The sequence below is a fragment of the Megalops cyprinoides genome, chromosome 5, assembly GCF_013368585.1.
Source record: "Megalops cyprinoides isolate fMegCyp1 chromosome 5, fMegCyp1.pri, whole genome shotgun sequence".
NCBI classification, from domain to species: domain Eukaryota; kingdom Metazoa; phylum Chordata; class Actinopteri; order Elopiformes; family Megalopidae; genus Megalops; species Megalops cyprinoides.
This window is the reverse complement of record NC_050587.1, coordinates 7,183,701-7,204,056: the sequence shown is the minus strand read 5'-3', so window position 1 is coordinate 7,204,056 and position 20,356 is coordinate 7,183,701. Positions and strand designations below refer to the sequence as shown.

At 39.3% G+C, this 20,356-nt stretch overlaps 1 protein-coding gene across 1 annotated transcript in view; it reads left to right on the top strand.

The window, feature by feature from the left end:
* Positions 1-3,703: 3,703 nt before the first annotated feature.
* The window catches only part of LOC118778402 (protein mono-ADP-ribosyltransferase PARP8-like), a 31,074-nt gene continuing 14,421 nt past the window's right edge, over positions 3,704-20,356 (top strand). Inside the window, exons 1-7 of the mRNA XM_036529919.1 lie at positions 3,704-4,132; positions 5,192-5,246; positions 11,032-11,069; positions 12,278-12,367; positions 12,688-12,758; positions 14,585-14,653; positions 17,695-17,789. Of these exons, the coding sequence (XP_036385812.1) occupies positions 4,042-4,132; positions 5,192-5,246; positions 11,032-11,069; positions 12,278-12,367; positions 12,688-12,758; positions 14,585-14,653; positions 17,695-17,789 (509 nt within the window). The 5' untranslated portion in view covers positions 3,704-4,041. The remainder of the gene's footprint in view (positions 4,133-5,191; positions 5,247-11,031; positions 11,070-12,277; positions 12,368-12,687; positions 12,759-14,584; positions 14,654-17,694; positions 17,790-20,356) is intronic.

Here is a 20,356-nt window from a genome sequence, read left to right as displayed (position 1 = left end):
CCTCCTCTCCACTGCCATATAAAACTGAAGGTTTGTTTGGATTCATAAGAAATTAATCTGAAATTGACTTTAATAGCCTTTTCCTTTACAGTATATTTTCTATCAATTTCAGAAAATTATGCTAGGCTTTGGTCTGGATGTGTGACTTCTCAGACAGACATTAAACAGAGTAACGAAAGGCAAAATGCCATAGCTCCTCTGAGTCTGTGGCCTGGAGCTAGAGTGCCCAGCATCGATTGAACTGACTGCATGATGAAGCCAGCTCATTAATCTGAATCTCAGTGAGACTGTGCAGAGGCCCCTCAGTCTGTCTACATAGCATTGCACTGTCTCAGTCTACAGTTTCAACATTTGACTCTTTAAAAGGTTCTCATTAATGGCATCATGATTCCCTGACATACAACAGATGTAAGAAACCATACAATTGATGAATAAAACTCCAATATGAATAAAACCTCCCCAATCTTCAGCAAAAATATCCATGTTCAAAACCAGCAGGCCTGAGCAAACACATGAAAACAGATTTGTGGAATTATTGTAGAAGAGTTTTGGTAAGTTATTATTCCATAACAAACACCTGGTGGATGTCCACATTCCCATCTACTTGTACAGCTCCCTGAAGTCCATATTGTCTTCTACTTGTACAGCAATAAAACTTTAACATGTCTTTCATACAAAGGCTGCTGACTGTGGTTACTGAATAGCACAAATAAGGTATGTGGTAATTTAATACAGTGTTCGGTGAGCTGCTTGTTTTCTGTCACTGTAGATTTTTGCCATTTTGAAATGATTTCATTTTTTCCAGAAAGGGCAGTGGAGATACATACCTCCCAAGTGTGCACACCATAAAAAAAAAAAAAAAAAAAAACATGTGACTGAATTCACAGATATCATTCACAGGCATTGCCCACTAATGGAAAGGGTTCACTGAACTGGGTGACCTCTTCTGAGGAAGAACACCAGGATCTGCACACATAAATAATTCAACACATTTTCCCATCACAAAGCCCAGCCTGACACAATCAAACGGTCAGAGGTTCTGGGCACTCTCCAGCCCGGGATTCCACTGTGTGTAGCATCTGAGTGTGATGGGAGCAATCCACCCACAGGATGACCCCCAACAAAGCCAAATCTGTTGACTGGACTGGGCACGGTCTGTCCTTAGAACAGGGCCATTTCACATGGCCACAGCCAATAGGAAAGCCCTTCATTGTGATGGCAATAGATATTTGCAGGGTGAGGGTTTATATACACCTGACTCATGAGGCTTATTTCTCATTTAAATGCTGAGTCGGACAATGTCTCCCTCAGTGCTAATAACAACCGATTACATCAGTAATTAAGAAATGCAACAACAGGTAGGCAGCTGAAACTTTTCAGAGGTATGAGATCTGCATGTGATTTTGACTTGCAGAGAAAAATACCAGCAAATATATCATTCAGTTCAAACCAACACAACTCAAAGCCTATTTAGGTTACATAATGAAAACCACCACCATGTAGTACCCAGTGGCTCATTTAAACAGGGAAGTAAAGGGTAGGGTGCTGGGAGTTTCCAGTGGAAAGTACCTGACATTGTTTCACTTTCAGATAATCAGAAAACAGGAATACACAGACAGTATAGTAAGGAAATATCATACAGTAACTATGAGAACACTACACACTACCAAGTTGCTTTAAATGTGTTATGTTATTTAAAAAAGAAAGGTGGTGAAGATTCAGTTGTTAATAACTGTTTTAATAATTATAAGGTGCATATAGAAATCATCAAACATCAAGCCTGTCATAATTGACTAATTATTTGATCCCAAATATCACCATGTGATCAGACATCTTCACAACAGGGTATGTCAGTGACTGCTGCCCTCTGATACTGAGCTTTGAATTGGAACAGCTCACTTTCAGCTTCCCTGTGGCCTCCAGTGTTTAATGCTGGGACAAATGGCTGCATACCAACTGCTGTCAGCTTTGGTTTGACCACAAACCTCATCATCAAGTGATGCTGAGAGATACCTCTGTGTCAGAAAAAATGTTTTTGTAAGACCTCCACTTAAAAACTGTACTCTTACAATGAATGCTTACAGATTTCAGCCCAAAGGTTGGCCTACCGCACATGATTATTTTTCTTGTTCTGGGATCCACAAATCTCCCAAGCCTGTGACTCAGCTGATGAAAGACTTTCATGTGACCTGCACCATGTGAAAATAAATCATCATCTGCTAATGTATTTAGTCTGCATCAAATCACACTGGAAACACTACTTTTCTCAAAGATTTTATTCTTGCTATATTCATTTGCTAGTGACAACATGCACGCATCATGGGTGCTTTTTTTTGTATATTTCCTGCCAACAGCTTTTTAACCTAAAGGTTGGCAGATGATTCCCAAAAGGACTGTGAACCTGACTACAAGAGCATATAAAAAGTACAGCTAACAGGGGCGCCTCCAAGGGGTGGCCAGCCCCCCCAACACACACACGCACACACACACACACAAATGACTGGCCACGCCACTAGCCAATTTTTTAAAAAAAATATTTTTACATTTATATAGGCTATTTGTAATAAATGTAATGTATTATATCTGCAATGACAGGACTTGTCATTGTCTCCCTAGGTCGCTATGTATAAATTAGCTGGCTCCGTTGATTGCAGATAGCCTATTAGCCAGTTGGTTACATCACATCATTTAGTAGTACATTGCCATTTAAAACGTTTGTTGTTTCAATCCAGATATATTTTGTCATCGCCATTAATCGTGTTTAGCCTTAGAGAATCAAATTATCTACATAGCTTTTACCCACAATTGCACTGTATGTAGGTAGCTAACATTAAAAAAAATCACTCATGCCAGATGCCACAGCCTTCTTGTGTCACTTAGTGTTGCCAAGCGTCCCGTAAGATACAGAATCGTTTCGTCAGGAGAAAAATATTGTATTCAGTATCCATAGGTTTTAACTTAAAAAAATTTAAATCTATAAATTCATTTTGTTTAAATCCAAAAATCCAGTTTGTTCTATTGCATTTAGCCGTTAAAAGCGAAATATCCGTGTCTGTTTTCGTGAAAATGAATTGCTGTTATTAATCTCCCACCCCGGCGGTTATCATGCTAGAGCCACCCCAAAATTTTCACTGGCCCCACCTGGCCACCCCACTGAACATTTTCTGGGGGCGCCAGTGACAGCTAATGCATACACACCAATAATGTGTGAAACAAGGTACAATTCAACAGTGCTGACTATCCAGGAAAGGAGAGGAAATATACACATCATGCCCTGTAGCCTACTGTTCTGTACTTAAATTGTCAGTGTCGAGTAATGTTAAAAGGGATGATCATTTATCAAGAGAATGACAAATAAAGTAATAAGTCCCTGTTTTCATAGAACGTCAGACGAATGCAACCCTTCATGTTTTATCTTAAGACAAACGTAAACAACAGTAAAGACTTTTAGAACTAAGGCTAGCTATTAGGATGCCAAAGTAGCAATGCAACAGTTCACATAAACCATAAAAGCGCGTAACAGTTGAAAATCGTAGAGCCACCATCGTCTTGCTTCGGTTTCACTCAGTATGAAGACAGATGAGTAATGATGAGCTGCGTTTAACATCATAATTCAGTTTCTGCGTGAGAAGAGCGTAGTGTTGTTCCGCTTTAAAAAGCGGACAAGATTATGCTTTCGAAATCGCCATTATTAACTGACTGATGTGGAGGAGGTTGGATCTTCCGGTACAAAAAATCACTATCTGGATGGAAAACACATCAAGGAGCGGAGCTGTTGAGTCCTGCTGAATTTTCTCCGGATCCATTGTCAGTTTGAAGAGAGATGTTATAGCTGGAATCTGTAACAGATCGGTCCGTCCGACACACCTGGGGTTTTACAGTTCAGATAGCTGGTGTTAGCTACAAAGCTATTAATGTAGCTAAGATTTTTTTCTCATGTATATATTGCAGTCTTTCAATCGAGTTTACAGATATATTCTGAAAGGGGGAATCTGTTTTGCTGTATAGTAGAATAAGCCATTCCGGGTTTTTTTTTATTTCATGGGGATGTGTTCAAGACAAGAGAGAATACAAAAAGACGTCGACATCGTGATCCAAAGGTGTAAGGCAGAGAAAGACTGCCCGTTTTCCGGTGAGTTTCTGACCTGTGTTGTGAACTCCTACTAGCCAGCTGGCTAACATGATATTGATTTAACTAGTCCCGCTCCTAAAAGGAATGCACTTGTGTTTGTCATTTAGCTAGTTAGCTTGCCATTTAGCTAGTTAGCTGTGCATGACAGTATACCGATATGCACCTAGCATGTACCTAGTTGGTGTTACACAAAATGTTATAGTGAAGTTACATTTTTCGCATCGGACGGTTTGCTAGCTCGCTTTACACAGAAATTGACATCTTGGCTAGCTAGCTAACGGTAGATGGTTGCCTGCCCTCTTAGCTGAGCTTTTTTCATTTAAATCCCTATGCTTGATTATTTGTTGCTGTCTGTTTATTCGCTAGCCATCTGAGTAGTTATGTCAAGAAGTCTGAACTCAATTTAGCGCTAGCTGAAGAGTTTGTTGTCATTAGCTAATTTGGCTTGCTGGCTAGCCAAGTTTATTGGCTATAACACAGTGATCAAACGTGTAATGACAACGTCCAGCTAGCTCGCTAAACATTAGTCTATCATGGCAGTCATGGCGTGGTTATGTTTAGCTAGCTAGCTAGCGTTAGATTGGCAGTCTAACGTCACATCAGAAGCAAGTGAAAGAATCTGTGAACTAGATCAATAGTAAGAATCATATCAAAACTACTCTAACTACATTACCCCGTTCCCTATAGCTATTGAGTGAATGCATTTTTAGATTTTTTTTGTACCCAAGTAAGGTACCTTAACTGTTAGCTTGGTGTCTAGCTAATTAGAGCCCTACCTAGACAGCATTAGCTAATGATAGCTAACATTAGTTACATCCATTGTCAGTGGAGATCCTGACGTTGCCATGGAAACTGCACTTGTTGAAAGGGGGACTTTTCCTGCGGTTGTAGTGGTTTCCCCATTTGTATAGACTGGCCAATTTAACTAGCGACTGAACATTATGAGAAATCTATTAGGTCACCTAACTGAAAACGGTATGCACATTTATTTCTGTTTAGCTAGCACTGTGTCTCTAGTTGCCAGGCTGACATAGTTATGCTTTTTTTTTTTTTTTCCAGATTTCAGATACACAGACGCCACGTTTACATTTACATATTCCAAAGGATCTAAAAGGTAATTCCGTAATGTTTGTTTTGAGAGCAACTGCTGCACTACAGCTTTCTCTGGCCTGAAATCCAAAGGCAGGCATCAGGTCAGGTTTTGGTTGATATCAGATGCATCCATGGCAGGTGGTTGTGAAATAGAACTGCCCAATGGAAGATGTCTAGTTACCAAGAACTCTAGTATTGACTGCTATTTTGAAGAGAAAAAAAAAAAAAAAAACATTGCACAATGGTAATGTCTGCTGAAAATGTAAATATTTAATCAGTGTGTTGTGTGTAAAAATTATAGCATAGCTTTTGTGCTTGTTGAAATAAAGATAAGGTTTGCCTTTGGTTTGAGTACCCAGCTGCTTTCTGCCATGAGGACCATGAGTACAGTACAGAAATGTTACAAATACACAAGCCCTGTTAGGCACTATCCTGAGAGAAGACAGTCCTGTGAATACTGCTGTGGCTGCTGCAGGTGATTGTTGTAGTTTGGGGTGGGGGGGTGGGGTGGGGGGGGTGCAGGAGCAGACGTCAGAGGGGAGATGTGTGAAGATGTGTGAGTGAGGTGCTTCCTGGGGAGGTTTTGAAAGGAAAACCCTTGGACCGTCCCTCCCTCACTGGCACTTCCATCCTCAGATGATGTGGCATTGATTTGCAGTCACTCGGAGAGGTCAGGCCAAGACTGCCAGAGATGAAATCCATTCTGCAGGGATTAGAGGCAGCACACAGTTGGTTGGGATGCAGCTGGGTATGTGTGAAGAATTCTTAGTGACCTGAAAGCAGAGAACTGTGCTCACATGCTCACGTGCATGTATTTGGAAGGAGACCAGTGGAGTTAGAGTGACACTGAAGGTCCCTTTTTCACTTAAAATAATCCCAGGTATTCTATGCAAGGGGCATTTACAGTTTAGCAAACTGGGAAATCAAATCAGCTCAAAGATAGGTAATGTTCCTTATAATGTTGAAGGAAAATTTGAGCATAGGATTTTGATAAGTACTTGCAGTGAATCCACAAAAGCTTGCCTTCATTTTTGTGCGTATCTATAGTTTACAAGCATTACTAATGTTATGTCCATGCTAAAATATCCAGTGGCAAGCTTTCAGTTATGTAAGCCTTTGTTTTTAAGACTAATGTCATTTTGCATAGAGTGCCAGATTATCCTGAATGGGGTGAGCAACATGGATGCTACTGAATGAGTATGCTCCGTTTTTTGATAAACTGTGCTTTCGTTCTTAGAAAAAAATTCTGTTATATGATGATAAAACACTTCCAGTTTACTTGGTGGTATCATGCATTCACTACAGTCCTTTTAAACTGGGTTTGATTTTAGAGGTCTAATTCCTGTGCAAGTCAACCTCCATGTCTTAGCCTGGTGTAGTTTTGAAAACTAAAAGCAAATGTATTCTCAGTAACCTCCACATTGATACATTTGCAAAAAATGTGACTGCATAATTGCATAATTTTCCTGGAAAGGTGAGAGACATGCTTTAGTTTGAAGAAAAGAATATATTGTCACTTCATAGCCCAAGTCTCGGGGCACACGCTACCTTGCGAGCTAGTGAACAACATACCACAGCGTTTTCTGTATGAAAACATATGAATATTAGGTGGCAATGGTTGTAGTAGTCTTCCATTGTTAAAACAGCATATTTAGGTTGTAGTTGTAGACATATGACTTGTGAGGTGGGTGTAATTCATGTCAGTATATGAAATACAATATTATTTCTTATTTGTAAATAAATCTCTCACCAAATACCCTTTTTCAGAGTGATTTCTTGTTTCAGACATAAAGTATTGTATGGTGGGAGCCAGTCATTCAAGACAGTGAAAGAAGTGGCCTACATTTTGGTGTGGTTTACATACAGTGTTGTGTGAGCACAATGGCTGTTGACCTGTGGTTTGCAATGACAGCTGAAACTAGGCTGTTATAGGAGATGGCTGTGGAGCTAATGTCTTATTAGTGTCTGTTTCACAGCCCACTGATCTTTAGATTGCTTATGCTAGTGGGTGGGACACATTTCAACATTGGATGTACAGTACTTCACACAACCCCAAGAGTGAGGAATAGCATGCACTGAAGTTACAGTGTTGTCAAAATCATGAGGGCTCCAATTTGCCTCAGGTTGAAATGGTTGATTAGCCTTTTTCAGAAGTGCATCAAAGCACAATCTCTTTCAGGGTGGAACTGAAAAGGAGAACACTACTGTCCTTAAATTGCTCTCTTGCTTGTTCTCTCGTAACACCCTTGATAAAAATGCAACCTGAAACATTATTATGCTTATCCTCAAAACTAATGATTCAGTACATTAATTCTCACACTGGGAGCCTGCTTCTGTCCACAGGATAAAGATACAGGGGAATGGTTGTTTTCCACTCTATTGTCGGCCCTGTTGATATTTTACTTATTGCACTGGCAGAAGAATGGTATCAGATAAGCTCTAATAAACTTAAGGATGCAGCATGTGAATACATATCACTGATGGAAAGTTCATTGACTTAATTAGGACAATTTAGGCCCAAGTCATCTGACATAACAAGGCTGTGCTGTGGGAATTCTTGAAATCAATCACTTAATTAAATCTCAGTGTTTATGTCTGAATGCTCTTTAATTAAAATAATGGGTACTTTTGTGCCTGTGTTGTTCTTTCCTCATTACAGCACAGCTTGGATTCCTACAGACAGCTTTTGACTAATGCAAAGTGACCAATGAACATCCAGTGTCTTTACCTGTAATTTGTTGTACCAGGGTCTGGGGTTGTGGTAACAGACCAGGTGTAATGGGGTGTGGAGAAGCTGGCCAACACGTCTCACAAAAAAAAAGAGAACAGAAAAGAACAAAGGTTCAAAGAAAAACAAAACCCAAAAGACAAAGAAACCAGCCTAATCAAACTGACAGCATGAACAAAATGAGCTTCCTCCTTATTCCACCCACACACCTGTACTTAATAAGCCTTCAATTAGGCATGTGTGGCTTATTAACCAATAGGCTGGCTCCTAGACCAGTTACAAACATGCAAACAATTACATTAACAGATTTGATGAAGTTGATGAAATATGGTCTCTTATTGGTCAGTTTGAAATGTATAGATGACAAAGGGTCCTTAAACATTTAACAAACGATTAAGAATTAGCTTTTAGTTTCTAGGGGCAGGTGAAGGCTCACATGGGGCTCAGATGGTCACATGGGCGACATCTGCTGTAAACTGAGAATTAATTTTCTTCAGATAGATCCTCTTGAGACAAAGCTGTATTAATATAAATAGAGCAGACTCTGCCTGGTGAGCGTGCTGTAGGAAGAACATGCCTGTGGTAGTCTATGCTCAGTAAGAATTTGGTAGTATTCCTTTCATCTAATGCACCCATAACAAACTTCATAGGAATAGACTGTGCACAGCTGCACTTTGTTAACGCCTTTTGTAAGGCATAATTTATATTGATTAGCGGACTCTACTACAGTGTCCTTACATTTCTTTTTCCCTGTTTATATTATAATTTCCAAAGCAGAGTTTAATTTCAGTCAATACTGATAAAGCACTTCTAAAAAAGTATCAGTACAAGTATATATTAATACAAATAATTTTGATATGAAAGAGTTACCCTTATTTTTTTTTTTTCCCCAGTGTTTAAGACCATTGCAATGTAGAATGAAAATCTCTGATGTGACATTTCAGGCCCAACCAAACAATTATTAAAATACTTCACCATCAATCATGGGAACTGTTGAGCTGGCAAATTCATTCTGGCATGTTTGCAAGCTGAGCGGAAAGGGTTAAAATTTAAAATATACAAATTTGACAAATTGTGCAGCTTCTTTTGCTGAGGTGGCCTGACTTAAAAGTGGGAAATATTGGCTCCAGAGTTATGTTTTAGTGATGGTACCATGCCATTGTTGTTTTTTTTTTCATAATTAACAGGCGGCATCATCTGGTGTTAACATCTCTGATGGCAAAGGCCAAAACCTGTGGAAACTCCACTTATATGTGCATTGCTGAAAATGGCATTTTTGTCAGGTTCAGTGTCACAATTGGGCCACCATTGTTCACAATGCAGTGAATAATCATTCAGTGTGAAGTTTAGCATCTGTGGTAGTTTTGCTGTCAGATGATATAATCAGCATGATTGCAACTGGGACACAGGAAGAGCAGGACAGAAGAATACAATTTCTTCTATGTATATTTATTATGCTGAAAACCTGTTATTAGTGAGCAAGGGTGCTGGGTCACTGAATCACTTGCTTGCTGATAACAGTCTGGTTAATGCTTGCACTCTTTTGAAATGCTCTCTGTATCACTGATTTTCTTATTAACACTTACTGTAAGATATTTGTTTCTCTTTGTGGCTAGATGTGAAATTAGCATTCTCCGTTGTAAAACTAATGCATGTTTCATACTTCTATATCAGATTCTTTTTTTTTCCCCATTTTTCCATTTTCTCCCAAATTTGGAATGGCCAATTCCCCGAATTTTTGGAATGCCCAATTTGTTGTCGATGTTTGGTCCCATTGCACAACCCCCAATGTCAATCCGGGAGAGCGTGGACAAGCACGTGCCCTCCTCCGAGACACGTATTGTCAGCCGCTGCTTCTTTTCACACTGCGGTCCACAAGCTAAGCTAGCACAGAGAGTCGGAGGAAGACATTTCATATGCAGCTTTGGCACGTGCACCACAGGCGCCCGATCGGCCAGCAGGGGTCGCTGTTGCCAATGTGACCGAAGCCCCTGCCGACGTACCCACCCCTATCCCTGGCAGAGCAAAGCTAATGTGTTCCGCCTGTGAGCTCCCGGCCACTGTTGGCTAGTGACACGGCTGGGATCGAACCCGGGCTGTGGTGTTCAGTCTACACTCGGAACGAGTGCTTTTTACCGACTGAGCCACTCTATATCAGATTCTAAACATCCTGGAAGAGTCTGTGAAACCATCTAAGGTTTGTTGGAAATCCACCCTGTAAATTGGACTAATTGTTCAGAAAACAGTATTCTATCACTGATTCTTGTTTTAATTTTGATTTGAACTTTTGTAATTTACAATATTCTTCAAGGGATAAGACTCTTATACATAGTCACTGCCATAGTTGAAATAAGGCTAAATATTTTTGGTGATGCAGGTTGTTTCACATCAGATTTTGTAAGGAGGAGGGTTTTTTGAGCTAAGGGACATCCTTGCTCTGAACCCCTATGCCCTGTAAATTAAGGGGAGATGGAATGACCTGTTATAATCTGAGCAGTAGGATCCAAATATAGAACACACATTGTGTCTATGAAGGATAAACCAAAGCCAATACATTTTAAAAACAGTGCATTTATTCCCACTCCAAGCGATTAAACACTCTCTAAGCATGCAGTGAAAGGACAGCACATGAGGATTATTGAGGTGCTTCGTCAGCGGTATGAAGTAGACGTAAAATGAGGCCATCCTGCCCTTCAGGAATCCTGTTTGGTCCCAGTGTACAAGATTTGGTGCATATTTTTCCTGTCTGGGTACTAGTACTAGCATTGATCTTGATGTCTGAATTTAAAAGAGACAGAGGCCTATAGCTTGGAAATTATAGTGGGTCCTTGCCGTTCTTGAAAAGGAGAGAAATAGGGCCCAATAAGGAGTTTGCTTTTTGTTGAGCTAGGGGTGTTGTTTCGAGTCTGTTTTTGGCAACACCTTAACCAGATTGCGGCCTCTTATGTGCCATCATTTAGTTCACCTGTTTCCAGCATAACTCTAGACTGACATATTTCTTATAGGGACAATTTCATGTTTTATAAAACTAAAAGACTAAAATTCTATACTAATATTAACTAATCCTTTCCTCCCATAGGGTTTCATATTCAGTGCACGTCTCTGAGGATTACCCAGGTGGGCAGTCAGATTTACCTCATTTGTACATTCAACTGCAATTGGATACACACGGATATTACTGTCTGATTAATTTACAAATATTGAGAAACTTTTGAACATTTGGAGTTGTTTGCTTTATTTTGACCTTGTGGCGTTCATTGTTCTTGTTGGATAGCTGTTTGGTGGGCAATATACATTTTTAGTCACATTTTAATCACTTTGTAAAAGCTAGCACATAGTCACTGGGTTTGTCTGCCTGCTTTTCCTGCTGGACCCTGCAGACAGAGTGGGAACTGAAAAAGCACAAGTTTCAGCACACTGGGAAAGCCATATTAGAGCAGACCTTCAGTAGCTCCCTATGGGGAGGTGCAGAATGGCTGAACTTCAAAGCAATATTCTTTCACCACACTGAAGTAGCTAATTCAGACACTGATGAAACAGCTGTTGAAAACCCAGCATATGTACAGTAATAATAAAATATTTTAAAATATAGAATTTAATCTTGTTCATGGATTGTGTTCCACTAATTGTCAGGGCATGCTTTTATTTTTTAATCTGAAATGTGAACATGTGCACAGATTAACAGTTAAAGATTCCAGTAGAAGTTATTCTAGTAAAGGGTTCTCTCCCAAAGATTTCTTTAGGCCTGAGTGGATATGTGATGTCTGCCACTGTACTGCATTTTGTATGCTTAAAGTGAAAAGGTAAAAAAAAAAATCAATATGCTGTCCGTGATCCTGCATGGTCAGATCTTGCCAGTTTAGTTTTCATCTTTAGAATTCTGAATACATTGATAACATCCATCAAACTAAGTCTTTCAAGGATGATGTTGAAAAGAATAAGAGCATCCAAACAGCTGCCAGCTAGCAGGATGTATTCTAATCCTTTGTATTTCAATCATGGCAAACACCTCTTGCCAGCTCATCCTGACATTTAAAGTTAATCTTCATTATCTGAAAAGTTGTTTTGTAAACTTTGCTTGAGGAAATAATCTGGGCTAATAACTCATACCTTTTCTGGTACTTGTAAAGCACTTTATCACTGAGTTTTTTTTAGACCTACTAGCTTTAAGAAGATCATACAAACTTAACCCAATATCTGTGTATGGTGCTGGTTATAATGTCAGCTTATATATAATGTCCTACACAATCTATAGACATTATATTGTCACATTTGTATTTTTTTCTTTTTCTATTATTTATATTTTTTGTTTCTTTTTTTTCCAGACAATACATACGTTTCAAATTCTGAGAATGATGACAATGTTTTAGTCACAAGAGATCCCATTCCAGTCATTTTCCACAGAATAGCAACAGGTAAATTCATACTTTATCTTCATGAAAATGTCTCCATAGTGGTACTTCTGTATGTTTTCAATTTTTTTCATTTAAACCAAAAGCTGTTTTGGTATGAAGCTAATTTTATTGAGCTTGCAAAATTAATATTCGGAGAGCCAGACATTCAGGGAACTGAGGTCATGTTGGCAGAAAGAAGATGGTTTTCAAGAAAGTGTGAGCAGAGACGATAATGAAAGTGTGAAATTCTCATGGCAGTGTTCTGCTCTGTTAACCACTGAGAAGATAATTGTGGAGATAAAAGTCTGTGTCTGTGTTTGCTTGGTCTCTTGATTCAACAGAAGTTAGAATAAACAGTGATGCCACAAGCTGCCTGCCCTTCAAATCAACGCTTCATATTGACAAGAACCAGGTAAGGTGTTTTGGAACTCCATGTGCTACATATAATAAACTACAAGTGGATTGTGTGTATGGATAAGTACATTGATATTGTCTTTATTCTGATTAAAATATCAGTGCAAACATCAAGAAATACAATGCCTCACTCAGAAGTACTTTCACAGTGAGGCTCCTGAGTGGCTCAGTCGATAAAAGTACCTGATGTACTTGTACTTGATGAAGCCGAGCCCTACAGCTCGGGTTCTATCCCGGATGTGTCGGTAGCTGATGATGACCTTGAGCCTGTAGTGGGTATGAGAGTCGGTATTTTGGCTTTTACTTTTGCTCGTTAGAAACCCCTGGTGGTCAGTTGGGTGTCCGCAGTCTGCCTGTATAAAGCTGCTCATAAAGTGTCCTGCTGAGACTCATGTCTGTGTGGGCTTGGCATGGGGACTGCGGGGTGTATAGAAGAGGTGGCTGACCTCATGTGTTTCAGAGGAAAGTATCTGTCTCACCCTCCTGGACTGGCAGTGCGGGCTGCAACTGCAGGGCAGCTTCTATGAGACAACTGGCCTTTCCAAAAGGGGGATTGTTGGCCATTTCAAATTTTCAGGAAAAAAGCAAACAAGACTGAACCAAAAAATGAACAAGACCTCACCAAGTCTGAGATTATTTCTTTTTTTGTTTTATTTTGTTTTTCTTTTTTTAATCACATAGTATGAAATATATGTTACATACACTACCAGTCAAAAGTTTAAGAACACCTCCATTTTTCCAATTTATTGAAATTTAAGTAGTTCAAGTCCAGTGAATGACCTGAAATGGAACAAAAGGAAGCAGTAAACTGCCAGAGGTTAAAAAAGTTTAGGTTACCAAAAACTGAAAAATAATGTTAATTTCACAGTTATAAAAAGGCCCTTTTCAGGGAACAAGTAATGGGTTAACAACTTACAGCTTTTCTGCAGCAATGGAAGTAAATTAATCCTTGAAAGCTGATGCAAACAGTTCCTACAGGTGTCCCAACTTTTGTTGATTACTTACAAACCCTATGTCTGTATAAGGGCAGTGTTAGAACAGACTGTGTTACTACACCCTCTGAAGCATTATTTGGACAATATTGCACTGCATGAAGAAGTATATTGCTTATCATAATGGCAAGAAAAAGGCAATTAACAAAGGAAGACAGACAGAATATTATAACCCTTAAAAGTATAAGTCTGTTCTTTACAGAAATTGGGGGTGTTCTAAAACACTGGACTGGAACTGCTTAAATTTCAATAAATTGGAAAATGGAGGTGTTCTAAAAGGGTAGTGTATGTCTGGGTTTCTAGATTTGCAGAAATCAGTACACAGTTACAGTGTAACAACAATCGTATTTTCATGTCTTGCACTAGAAGCACCATTTATGTTTATACAAAAACAACACTGGTGCATCATTAGCTGTCCTCACGTGTTACTGTGTACTCTGTGGGTGAGTAGCATGCTACATTTGTATACATGAAGGTGTACGACATACTGTACCTTCATAGCTGCTCTGACATGCATTGTTTTACCGAAGTGCTCTTTGCATGTTTGAGGAGGTGTGATGTGCCTGTGGCATTTTTACTGCTTCTAAATGATGTTTGCCTATTTTAAGTACTCTGGACTGTTCCATGATACTACCCTTACCATAGTAAGTGTGTTGGAATTTGGAAAGGATTTCGCATTTCATTCTGTTAAATAAGCATTTGAGGTTTCAGTGAAGTCATAAAGCAGGTAAAGGCATATGCGCCATTATCATGCAGTTGCAGTCTGGATTGGTGATGATCTGGGCATAGTGGACCTCAGAGGAGCTATTAATGACGTGTTTGTGTCTTTCAGCTCCATAGTGCCATAGAGGAGGATTCTGAGGGAGACAATGACTCCGAGGAGTTCTATTACGGCGGTCAGGTGAGTGGGTGTAGCGAGACCTATCCCTCTCACTCACTTGTATGCACCAGGTTTTTCTCTAGAGCTGGATTTCTGTTGGGATGACCATAAAAGGAGTTACAGAAGTCAGGGCTCGGGGAGAGTCCTGCAGCACCTATCACATGCAGGCCCTATTGTTTCCAAACAAAAGGAAAATAAATAAATAACTCAGCATTGTTGACAGTCTTTCACTGGAAAGCCCAATAGTCTGACAAATGAACTTTAGCAATGTAATTGAGTGGAGTATTTCCCAGCTGCAACTAGATCTCTCTGTCACACTTTCCTTCCTGTAGTACCACATTTGGCTTGTGGTTTATGTTTATTGAAACAACAGAGGTAGGTGAGATATTTTTACATAGGCGTTATGAGTGTGGGCTTCTCAGATTCACTCCTGTTGAGTCTGCCTTTGAGTGTGGTTGTGCATAATCAATTGAGATATGCAACACCACTGTTTCGACTGATTTAAAGTAAATTTCAGGTGGCACTGGTGTCTGTACCCTGTCATATTGTGTCTGTTTATCTGCTTCTTTCTGTATAGCTCTTTCTAATTTTTTGGAGGAACCACAGTGTATCTATTGGCTGTAGATACTTTATGGTCCAAATGAGTGTTGGATGTGTTCAAACAAACTTTCTGATATTAATGTTCACTTGGCATGTAGGCCTAACCTATTACAGTGAAATTGAAGTGAATGTGCAGTATTTTACATAAATCAATCCCTCTCTTAAGCAGGCATCAATTAGAATACGTTAATATGTCCACTGATGCTTGATTTACTAGCATTACAGCCTCATTTAACAACTTAGGTTTACAATCAGTGTCTTGTTGAACATTTGTATTCAATGTGGCATAATGCATGCTTGTATGGTAGGTTGACATCATGTGCTCATTTTAGCAGCACTGTATTTGCTCTGTATCACAGTTGTTCATCTCATCTCATCTGTGGAGACTGTCTAACTGCAGATAAAATATTAAATAATAAAGATTGCTGTGTCTATTTTTGTTTCTTTTGAAGCTATAATAAAGCGTTTCTCTGTAGAAAAGTAGACCATCATGTGCTTTTTGGCTGCCAGTGTGTTTGAAGGTTGTTCTTGATTCCAGAAAGGAAGGGATATACGTTGACAGTGGGACTGGCAGTTTAGCAAAACAAAGTCTAAATAATTTTACAAGATGTAGGATGAGGTCCAACATCCTAAAGGTGAAGATGCACTAGAAGGCTAGAAGCATAAAAATGCTTTGTCTCATATTTCTACCTAGGCATTGAAAGTTTTGATTTCATGGTAGATCACACAAAAAGTTGGACTGTAGGAATGTGTTTGGGGAAAAACTGTAATAAACCAGGTTTAAAACTATCAGCACAGAATTATGCATGGCCATTCCTCTCTGTGGTCAAGGTATTCCAATATCAGAAATAACTACTAAACAGACATGCCTGTTAATGTGTTAATGGTATGACAGTGTCTTGGAGGAGTCACAATAATAAATTAATACTGAAATAAATAAATAATAAATAAATAAAATAAAAATAAAATAAAATAAATAAATACTGAATAGAAAAGGTAGATGCTTTTTTAAACAATGAAGCATGTGGCCTGTTTGATTTACCTGATTTGTATAGGTATACAAATACCTATACAGGTATACAAATATCTCACAATATTTTAGATTTTTGTCATGTTAATTGCTTGTATCATGATTTGCACCTTTGGGTAATGGATTATTTTAATGTACTTTGATACTTTATTATGCAAGGTACCAGTGATGTACACAAAACAAAGTAATGTTGGCCTGTGTTGCCCATCAATAAAATAGTATCAGTTCTTTTTCTGAGTTGCCACCTGTTAAAGTCGGCCTCAGTGTGTCTCTGTGGAGTATCTTTTATTTTCCTGTTGGCATGCAATGAGTTGTAGACTAAGTGCTTTAGTAGTGAGCATTATCTGTCCTCAGGGTCTGTAGGCACTGTCTTTGGAGTTGTGGAAAATCTGCTGTTGGATCATATCCTGGTTTTGCAGATAGCCAGTAGCTTCCTGTATAGTAGTTATGGGCCCCTCTGTTCTTTCTCATAATCTGTGCACTTCATGCTGTGGTTTCTACTGTTAGAAAGTCTATGTGAGTTTCACTCTGTTATGTGAGTTAAATATGTCAGGGCGTGTTTAATGAATCAGAAGTTCTCTTATACTGGGAGACATGCAGAGGATATTGTGTCTAGCCTTGGAGACATGAAGACCTGTTTGTAGGCCTTCACTGCGGCAGGCCCGCTCAGAGGCCTGAGCTCTGTGCTAAGGGAGTGTGATTTCAGAAATACATGAGGCTGATTAGCATATATCTCAGCAGGGGGCAGACGGCAGGCTGCAGTCTGTGTGTTGCTATTCCACGTTCATGGGCATTTAAGCTTCTGTGTTTGAAGGCAGTTTGAAGTGGAGGAGAACAGGAAAATTTGGTGAAATAAGGAATGGAATTTTATTAGTGTAGTTTTCTGGTTGTTTGAATCTCTTTAAAGCCAGTCTGTGTGTGTGTGTGTGTGTGTGTGCGTGTGTGTGTGTGTGTGTGTGTGTGTGTGTTTTTCCCGACTTTTGTTTAAACCTGGTTGTGGCACAGAAATATATACATAGACCTGTGACATTAACATTTTCCTTTAATTTATTTAGCTTTATGAGGCTGGAGATAAAAAAGTAGACACCCCTCAAAGGCTTATCAAAGAAGCCGTTCCCCTGTCAGTATTAACATTCTGAAAGTGGAAAGCATTTAGCCTGGCTAACTTTGGACAGGAATACTGATTAGTCCAGTTCTCGGTCTCTTTTAAACTCTTTACAAACAAATCCAACTTTATTTGTGCCTTCAAAAACTCTCTCAGCGTCTTTTCATTATTTGCTTGAACAAACAGCAAAGGCTCATGATGGCATACGATAGCTCGAGATCATCGGAATACCTCAGTTAGAACTGTTTGTGCATGTAAATGAACTCCATGGACTCAGTTTTAGGATGGGTCTAATGCCTGTCAGCTGACTCAGAATCTCTCTCACAGGTGAACTACGATGGAGAGCTTCACAAACACCCACAGCTGGAGGCTGACCTGGCAGCCGTGAGGGAAATATATGGACCTCATGCAGTATCTCTCAGGTACAGTGGAAAGCACCTTGTTCTCTGTCATTGTATTTTGACTGTGTTCTGCATGCCTTCGCTGATGGGGGTTATCGTTGTGTCATCAGGGGCATTAGAGGACAATAACGGGTTTGTTGGTTACAGTTATGATAATATACAGCATGTAACAGTTCAACACAGAAAGGGCACAGGCCATTACAGATATACTGACTGTGGGAGCTATGTGCCAGATCAGAAGGAAATGTGCCATGAATGTACAGCTGCAGTGGCTGTGATTGCAGTGGAAGGAAGCCTTGAAATTGGTTGTAATGCTGGGTGAAGATCTGGAAGATATGTCATTACAGTTGTTAACAAAGCATAATGTGTATTCATGGTAGGCCTTCTCTGTGAGCAAATGCAAATCCAGTTCTTTGTACAAAAGAAATTACTGATGCTGTATCAGCTTTTTTATTTTTCACATTGTGGGAGTTTTCTTTGTATAGATAGATTTAAAGCTGGCCTGACAGATAACATTTTATACTAGAAAACATCAGGGTTACAGTATCACTATAAAATGGATTGGCGAGTTTTTGAGTTGCGTTTTAATGTCATTTGGGTATGGTAAGGTGAGTAGGGATGAGCACAGACTCAATCAGCTGAGGTCATTGAAGGGTTATGTCACATCCAGTAATTAATGTAATGCAGGAGGTTACAAAAGGAAATAGACCACACATAGTTTAGACTCATTTCATGGTGTAGGTTAGTTTACTCATTTTGTCCTTTCCAGGTCAGACATAGGCATGTGTAGTATTGGGGCATTAGCTGAGAGGGATTTACAGGGAAGATTCAGTCATCACTGAAATGACTGAATTCACAGCTTTCTGAATTGAAATGAGTAACTGAACTGTATGAACAGGCCCTGGTGCATTGCAGTTTCAAAACCTTTGACTCCTGAGCTTCATCTGTACGGAGAAATGTTTTTAGTTTGGACCTTTTGGTTTAGTTTAGGTTAGTTAATTAGTTTATTTAACAGAGAGCATGCACAACACATTGGTTGCACCAGGTCTAGCTATGTGGCCAATTTGAATCTACAGTTCCTGGGCAGAAAGCACATTAAAACATTAAAATGCATTACAAGCAGGAACCATAACATACCAACTAAATGTACAACATTCACAAACAAACAAGGACAGAAGGAAAAAAGACAACATTACATTTATCATGCACTAGTAGCCATAACAAAGGCAAGTATGCATGGGTGGTCTCGAGCCAAACTTTTAGTCTTGATTTAAAAATTGTGAAATGTGGATTCTCTAATGTTAGTGGGTATTGAATTCTATTTCCCTGCTGCCTTGACTGTGACTGCGTTTTGTGCAAAAGCTGTTTTCTTGAATTGTACCCTACAATCAACTCTAACTGAAGCCCTTGTCTCCCTAGCATTGTCCCTTGCAACAGATAAACATCTTTTTAGTGGAGGAGGTGCCAGATCATAAATAACTTTGTACATCAGGCAAGCATCTGAAAAATATAAAACTGTCAAAGGCCGATAAGTTATACTTCTTTTCAGTGTTGCAATGATGATTACGCCTTGGGTTTTTTTATCTAGAGGTTTTAAGGTTTGTCTGTAGAGAGTGTATAATGGTTTAAGTGCGGTTGCTCCTGCTTGGGACTAGGTTGTAATGCAGTATGAGAAATGAGAAAAGACAAGTGTACAAGAAGCTTTGCAGCAGATAAAGGCAGTTGATGTTGATGTATTTAAAATTCATCAAATTGACTTTTACATTGTTGTGAACCTTTTTAAGTTTCTTCTTAAATGACAAGTTGCAGTCAGTGATTATACCCAGGTATTTGAAGTGCTGGACCACATTAACTCTTTTGAGAGTGTAGTAACTGAAATTCTTTTGACCTGTGCACCATCATTTTTATCCTACAGGATATACTTACCCTTGTCGTTTTTATCCTCCATTTATCCCTAAATGTATACTATTGATATTAAAGTGTTTAATAATTTGTCTAATAATTTAATAAGTTATCCAAAAATAAGTATGAATTTAAATCTTGAATCTTAAATTGCAATGTTTTTCCACAGTCAATCGCTGTTGTAGTGTGCCCCTTAAAACCTGCTCCCTCCTCTCCTTTTGCTCTTGTGCGAGTCTCCACTTTCCAGCTTTTGCTTTCACTGCATTACATTACATTTTTTTTTCATTTAGCAGACAATCTTATCCAGAGTGACTTCCATACAGTAGGTTACAATTTTATCCATTTACACAGTTAATAGTGTAATATATTTACTGGGGCAGTTGTGGGTTAAATACCTTGCCCAAGGGTACAACAGCAGTGCCCTAGCAGGGATTTGAACCAGCAACCTTGTGGTTAGCCCTGCTCCTTACCACTACACCACATTGCTGGCCCAGCCCTCTCAGCCCTTTTTCCACATGTCCTCCGTAGAAGAATACAGTCTTGCTGCAGTGTGTGAGAAGGGTGCACTTCCATGTTGTCTGACTCAACAAAGAGCTGCCAGCTGCTAACCTGGCATACGCTCACTGTTTGCACTTAGCCCCAGAGAAACAGCGAGAGAGAGAGACATGCAGAATGTAGCGAGATCC